This window comes from Chenopodium quinoa, unplaced genomic scaffold (assembly GCF_001683475.1).
Source record: "Chenopodium quinoa cultivar QQ74 unplaced genomic scaffold, ASM168347v1, whole genome shotgun sequence".
NCBI classification, from domain to species: domain Eukaryota; kingdom Viridiplantae; phylum Streptophyta; class Magnoliopsida; order Caryophyllales; family Amaranthaceae; genus Chenopodium; species Chenopodium quinoa.
The window spans coordinates 1,504,868-1,512,891 of record NW_018742963.1 but is presented as its reverse complement, the minus strand read 5'-3'; the positions used below and the strand labels follow the sequence as shown (position 1 = coordinate 1,512,891).

The window sequence follows — 8,024 nt, the reverse complement described above, 5'->3', positions numbered from 1 at the left end:
AAGTATTTTATGTTCAAAGGGTGAATTTATATATACTTTCTCTGTTTCTCATCCTCATCCTTTCATATTTATAAAGAGGGTGAATTTATATAGTGGTAAAACAATATTCTTTATTAAAGGGTGAATTTATATAGTGTGTGTTGTGTGTGTGCATGTACGTGTGCGTGTGTGTACATGTAACACTAATTACTCTATTAGTGTTATAGATATTAATTACTCTATTAATATAACAGGGGTTGATTTGTTAGTGTTATAGGGGTTACTCAACTCCAGCACATGTCCTTAATAATCCCTAACTAATTTTCATAACTAATAATATTCCACTAGATTACAAGAATAGTTTGTAGACGATTGTTGGTTGTGAAAATATCCACGTGTTTGAGGACCATAATTTATGACACATAATTTTCTTATTAATTAATTTTGGCACGTATTTATGACACAAAATTTTCTTATTAATTAAGTTTGGCATGTATTTTGGCCCCTCTTTTAGAAGATAACAAAACGAAATTATTGAGAAAAAGAACTAAATACATATAAATATATATATATATAAAATGATAAAGAAGTCAATCTTCAATGCACAATGTGATGTATCTTAATATCCAATATAGTATAAAAAAAAAAAAAAAAAAAATCAAATATAGTATAGGGTAAACGTAAGTGCAATCTTTGCATTACAACTATACATTTACTATAGATATTTATTTATTTTTTATATACAATCTCGTGCCCCTCGTCTCCCAAGCTAAAACCGCAGCTCAACTTGGGAGAAACTCCATCAAACATATGCTCTTCCTTCCCGTGGCCACATAAAACAACTCCGTGACAAGTTCCACCGTATTATTAAAGGCACATCCTCCATCTCTGATTATATGCGCTCCCTTAAGGAATGCGCAGATCATCTAGCTGCTCTAGAGAAATCCGTTGATCACGAGGATTTTATAGACCGTGTCCTCGCTGGTCTAGATGACTCATACAAATCCATTGTTGACTCTGTCAATGGCAGAGACACACCAATTTCCTTTGATGAGCTTCACGAAAAGCTCATCAACAAGAAGCTCTCGATTTTACAAATCAAACAACCACTGCCTCCTCTTTTCCCGCAACTGCATTTGCTGTCTACACCAAACCTCACCATCGTACTCCCTCCAAGCAATCCTCCCCAGGTCTCCTTCCCACCCCTCCTTCATCTCACGCAAAATCCCCTCACCTATTTCCTTGGTAAATGCCAATGGTGTCGTGAACAAGGCCACGTTGTGGCTTGTTGCCCACTCTTCACTCATCAATTCCCGACTGCCTCCCCTCCTCCTCCACGCTCCTCCTCCGCGCAGTCCCCTCCCACCTCCTCTCAACCGCAAGCCAACCATGCTCACCTCTCCTTGCCCTCTTCCTCCTCCACTCCATGGTTATTGGATAGTGGGGCATCTCACCATGTCACCAATGATCTTAACAATCTATCCCTCCATGCTCCTTATGATGGAACCGAGGAGTTATTAGTTGGTAATGGTAAGGGTCTCTCTATTTCTCATATTGGCTCTTGTGTTATATCTTCTCTGGTACTCAACAATGTTTTAGTTGTTCCATCTATCACCAAAAATATTATTTCTCACTCTCAACTTTGTCTTGATAACAATGTCTCTGTATTATTTCAAACTAACTCCTTTTTATTGAAGGACCTTTCAACGGCGAAAGTGTTGTTTCAAGGGACAACTAGCCACGACATATATGAGCTTCCACCTTCTCCTCCGGATCCTTCAGTCTACACAAGCACAACTTCATCTTCCATTGATTGGCATCATCGTCTAGGTCATCCTTCTAGGAATGTTTTTCAGCAAATTATTTCAGAAAATAAGTTAAATGTCTCTAATATTTCCACCTTAGATTGTAATTCATGTGCTTGTAATAAAAGTCACAAGCTTCCTTTCTCTATCTAGTCTATTAAATCTACTGCTCCCCTTGAATATGTTTACACTGATTTATGGACCTCACCAGTTTATTCCCATGATAATTACAAATACTATCTTATCTTTGTTGATCACTACTCCAAATATATTTGGCTATATGCCATGAAACAAAAATTGGATACAAAATCTACTTTCCTCGGGTATAAAGCTCTTGTGGAAAAATATTTTCAACTCTCTCTCAAAACACTTTATTCAGATAATAGAGGAGAATATCTTACTCTCCGACAATTTCTCACAATCGATGGTGTTTCTCACCTCACCACTCCCCCTCATACCCCCGAACACAACGGATTTTCGGCACAGGCATATAGTTAAAACCTTTCTCTTTGTCCTCTCTCATGCAAACATGCCACTTAAGTTTTGGTCTCATGCTGCCTCCACAGCAACCTATTTAATAAACCGGCTACCTACACCTACCTTAAATAATGTTTCACCATTTTTTAAACTATTCGGTCACAAACCTAATTACACCAAGCTCCGTAGCTTTGGGTGCTTATGTTACCCCTGGCTTAAACCCTATACCTCTCACAAACTCGATCTAAAATCTAAACCGTGTGTATTTATTGGATATTCTCCCTCCCAAAGTGCATATTATTGCCTTGATCCTTCCACTATGCGCATCTATACCTCTCGTCATGTTCAATTCAACGAGTCAATCTTCCCCTATGTCTCCTTAACTCAATCGCCATGCACTTCCTCTCCTACTCTAATTGATCAGTGGGCTCCTCTCCATATTCCATCACTGCTACGAACTCCACCATCTCCTTCCCCAACTAGTCACTCCACATCATCTACGTCTAGCCCCACGCACTCACAATCACTCTCTTTAACCTCTTCACCAGCCTCGCCATCCTCTCCTTCCTCACCATCATCCCCTTCATCTCCAACATCTCCCTCGTCTCCCTCCTCCTCTGTTTCGCAACCTCAGCCCACCTCTCCTCAAATAGTTACTCGGCTTCAACATGGCATTCGAAAGCCAATAAACAAACTCAACCTCAATGTTGAAGCCCATGAATCCTCTAATCCCTAAAACATAACTCAAGCCCTAAAGAGTCCGGTGTGGCGCAAAGCCATGGAATATACTTACTAACTTTTTGCAGATTTTTTTAATAAAAAAACTGGTTGGTCACTAATTTATAATGTTTACAACTCGTAAAATAAACAAACTGTTGTCTAACAAATTTAATACGTATATTTATAATTGTGATTTTGATATTTATTATTTAAAAAATAAGTTACAATTGGTGTATAATTTAAAATTAAGTGACACTTTTAACAGGTTACAGGGTATATATCCTACAGGTTTTGGCTTAAAAAAATTTGAGAACCTAAACTCTATTGCAACAGGTTCTCCATTTTGCTACCCGGAACCGGAACCTCTTGTACAGGTTCCGGTTCCTAACAGGTTCCGATTTTGATTCAGGGTACCCTGATTTTTTGCTCACCCCTAGTTATAGGTGAGGTGAAAGATAGATAAATTAATAAAATAAGTGATAACCACAACGGTTGTGGGCAACCATTGTGTATGCTCTTACATTAATAATATATGGCTGTATGGTTTTGGAATGGAATTTTCTTTAGACGAATAATGTGGATTCATTCTATATATTGACGACGAATGTGACCTGGTGTTGAAGGAAAATCTCATTAAAACCTTAAGCTAATAGTTGAGACTCATGAATATGTTTTGTACTCTATCACCTAGGTGCGAGTTTTACATGGCGCAGCATCAAGCCAGCAATTTGGACCTTTTTAATGGCTTGAATATATATGAGGAGGACTTTGAAGTATATATCGTAGCAGAGTTATAGTGTTGATATATAGCCTTTCCTAACAATACATGTAAGTATCTCAGATCACATTGATAAAAGAAGAGATAGTCTTCTTTACTAATCTTTTAGTCTAATGACAGTTTCCTGACTTGCATAAAAAAAAGAGAGAGAGAGAGAGTCAAACGCACATAATATAAGTCTAAGAGTGTAATTTTCCTTTTATAATACGAAGTATAATTTTAAGATGAAGCTTCCTTTAAACTTGTGAAGTTGATTATTTCTCTTGACAACTCATACCCAAATTTGTTGTGATGAAACAAATGGTTAGCAAAAATTTCTCTATGACCCCACATTTTTTTATTTTTTTTTTTTTTTTGAAAGACATATATCAATGTCTATTAATTTATTTTGGATTAGAAGATTTAATGGTTATTACTGTGCATGACCCTTTCTATAATCAATACAAGTCTCAATCAAATTAGCACGGAAATGGAAACAAAAATGAGGTGACCCAAGTTGCCAAGCAACGTGAAAATTACATGTTTTTTGGAACTCAAACTTGCCAACCGACATGGATATGTATCGTGGCCTTGTGGGATATAACATATTAATATTTTTATTTATTTATTTTTTGAAAGACATATGTCAATGTTTATTAATTTATTTTGGATTAGAAGATTTAATGGTTATTACTGTGCATGACCCTTTCTATAATCAATACAAGTCTTAATCAAATTAGCACGGAAATGGAAACAAAAATGAGGTGACCCAAGTTGCCAAGCAACGTGAAAATTACATGTTTTTTGGAACTCAAACTTGCCAACCGACATGGATATGTATCGTGGCCTTGTGGGATATAACATATTTTAATTAAAAAAAATGTTATGTATCAATTTATAGTCATATAGGGTGTACAAGTCTAAAGGTATTAAAATCTAACTCGATTGATCCAATTTGAAATCAACCTGAAAAAAATTCAATTCAAATTTCAACTTGTATGAACAGAATAATTTAACATGATTAATTTTAAAATAGAACCGACTCGATCTCACCGAGTCTGACATGGACACCCGAATTAACATCTATAGGTACTACTTTTCTTGTATTAATGCAGTCACAGAATGAAGTGTGCTCCTCATTGTGCATCTTCAATATATGCATCTATTACCTCCATTGTTAGGCTCTAGTTCAAGCTAAATACTCAATTTAACTTATAGGACGGTTATATTAGAACGAATGAAGTACTCTTTCGTTTTTGTTAATCATTTTTATTCATTTATGTTATGAAGAGTGATATTTATTATTTAATAATCCAATTCTTCCATTCCTTGATAATTGACACACTTGATAACTACTACATATAGCATCACGGTAACGCCTACAAATTGCGATTTCACCATGGCGGTGAGGACTATCCCAAGATAGCAAATTGTCTAATTTAGGAAGGTCTTCAAAGTAGTCTAATTTTAATTGGTATATATATCTTTGTCACTACAACACAACTCACATAAGCTTTCACGTACGTCTCGATACATGTCCTTAATTTAGTCAATATACTTATTAGAACTTCCCTTTCTATTAACGCCCCCCAAGTGATAGAATCTCATTAGTCATTACCTTATCGTAAACCTTATCCGAGTCAATGAAAATCTTGTACATTATCCTTCTCTCTTGGTAGAACACTTTAGCATAGCCCAAATAGAAGCAAATGAATATAAAACACTTTTACACTTCTCACAAAACATGGAAAATAAAATAAAATTTTTGACAAGTCCCATTGGTCAAATATGATTAACCAATTTTTTTTTTTTTTAACAATTTCTTATATGTGGCTAGCCACACTGTGTGGCTAGCTAGTTATAGAGGTTATTCGGTTAGTGTTATAAGGGTTACTCGGTCATTATAGGGCTTATTTTGTCATTGTTATAGGGGTTATTTGGTCAATGTTGTATGGGTTACTTTGTTCTTTTACAACCAGCGGCCATATGGTGTAGCCAGCCGTACACAAGACGGGTTTTTTTTTTTTTTCTTTTTTTTGTAGACATCTATCTCATAAATGCAAAAAAAATTTCTTGCGCTGCCCTTTAACGGATTCCATCCACTTTGCCGTTTGGAGGACTTACATTTTTGTATTGTTCTTTTCCTCCAACCACCACTAAAATTCCAAGAACCCTAAATTCAAACCTATCGTAGAATGAAGACAATTACTCACCAAACTAACATGTAAATTTTTAAGTAATTGTTGTAATTCATTTGCTATGTAATGGGTTTAGGGTTTTTAATTTTCTTAAATTATCTTAATTAGGATTCAATTTAGGTATGAGGGTTTCTATTGAATATGGGGTTTTGCATTTCTGGGGCTTTAGGTTTCAATTGAATTAGGGTTTTGCATTTTGGGTCTTTAGTGTTTCAATTCAATGAGTTTTTAACTAATTTGTTCCAATTTTCATACGTAGAATGTCTAATTCAATGGTTTTTTTTTTTCATACTTGTTAATTCTATGATGTTGTATGTAGTAGAAGGGGATGCAAATTTTGTAAATGGGTAGATGCAAAAATATTGAAATGACAAACGAGTTGTTACAAATCAACTGGTGTAAATTACTCTAAAAGGAAAAAAAAATTTGAGCAGTATAATTTGCTTAGGTTAGAAGGAGATGGTGAAAGGTGAAAGAAAATGGAGGGGAAATTGGTTAAGGGAAGAGGCAATAGTTTAAATGAAATTAACTGGGTGAGAAAACGAAAATATGGGCCCTACGAACGACAAAAATGGACCGAGGGATACTTTATAATTATTTTTTTTCCGGGCATATGTTCACAAAACAAGCTTTTCATAGGGTACTTTTCGATAAAAATTTTGTGTGGAAAATTAATTCTTATGAAACCGGAGTATATTGAAATTCTAAAATGATGACTACCCGAAGATCTATAGATTATGGAAATTTATAAAGTTAACTCCCTCTAATGAGCATTGTTTTTCCCCAAATCTCTTCTCTATTTTTCTTCATGTATCCTAATCATTATGGAATCGACAATACTCAGAAGAAGTTTAGTTTAGTTAACTGAATCATAATGCATGCATAACGATCAAACAAAACCAATAACATATGATTTGTGGAAGATATTACTAATCAAAATTTAAGACCAAAAAAAAAAGTACTGAAATTGAACATAATAGGCAGAGTTAAAACGTTTGTACCTTATGTTTGGTAGTTGGATGACCGATATTGAAATGATTGGAAGCCAAATTGTCATGTTGTTAAGGCAAAAGACAAACAACTGGACTTTTGAAAACAATGAAACAGGGGATCTTCTTTGTTTCCTTTGTCAATTATATTTACCATTCTTGTCATTCGTCCTTTCACGTGTTGAGCGCGAGTTGTCGAGTTCTGTTTGATGAATCGAGTGAGTCGATTTCAATGGATGAGAGGGGAGGATGGAGAAGGAGGCAATTGGAGGGAAAGGGGTCAATGATTAGGTGTTAAACGGTTTAAGTTCTATCGTGAAAATAGAGTTTAGTATGGTGAATTTGTGATCAAGAGAGAAAAACTATCCTCTTAAAAAAAAATGGGGCCAAAATAATAAATTTGGTAGGTATATTATATTGGTTGGAGGTTTAATTTATTATACTATTAAAAATTGTAAGAAGTTTTATGGTATAAAGAATGTATACTTTGTAAAAAAAATAAATTATATAGAGACAAACTAATTTCTTGTAGAAAATTCTCAATAGTAGCCCCCTAAATTTTACTAAGCTGAATGATTATCATGCCCCCTCACACGAGAGTCTTTAATATTCCACTTGAAAGTGGAGGTAGGATGAGATTTGAACTCTGACTTTTGTGTCACGTTGACTCTAATACCATGTTAAAAGACCAGCTCAACCAAAAGTTTAACCTGATGGTTGAAGTCTAAGAATGTATTAAATACTCTATCAAAATGGTACCCTTTTTTCTTCTTTTTTAACAAAATAATCCTTGCTAACTTATTTGTCCTATCTACAAATGACATTATTCACGTTAATTGATTAGAAACTAAATCATGGTAAGGAAAACGCAGCAAAAGAAGAAAATTAATGCCCCTATATAATTTCACTTCAATATTCATCCCTTCTCTCTCTAATGAGAATTCAAAATGAGTCCCATCAAGAAAAACCTCGAGACACGATATAAAGAGCTAAATTGATTATATTCCACATAAATCAACCAAATTACTTTCGAATTCATTCATTTCAATTTGAACCTTGGGAAATCAGATTAATAAAGGAATGAATTTGTGAAAACTTA

At 34.7% G+C, this 8,024-nt stretch overlaps 1 protein-coding gene across 1 annotated transcript; it reads left to right on the top strand.

The window, feature by feature from the left end:
• The first annotated feature begins 603 nt into the window (after positions 1-603).
• On the top strand, positions 604-2,051 carry LOC110728841. The gene is made up of 2 exons (XM_021908508.1): positions 604-1,509; positions 1,677-2,051. Exons 1-2 carry the CDS (start codon positions 876-878, stop codon positions 1,715-1,717), a joined length of 675 nt encoding a protein of 224 aa, XP_021764200.1. The 5' UTR covers positions 604-875; the 3' UTR covers positions 1,718-2,051.
• Positions 2,052-8,024: the final 5,973 nt, after the last annotated feature.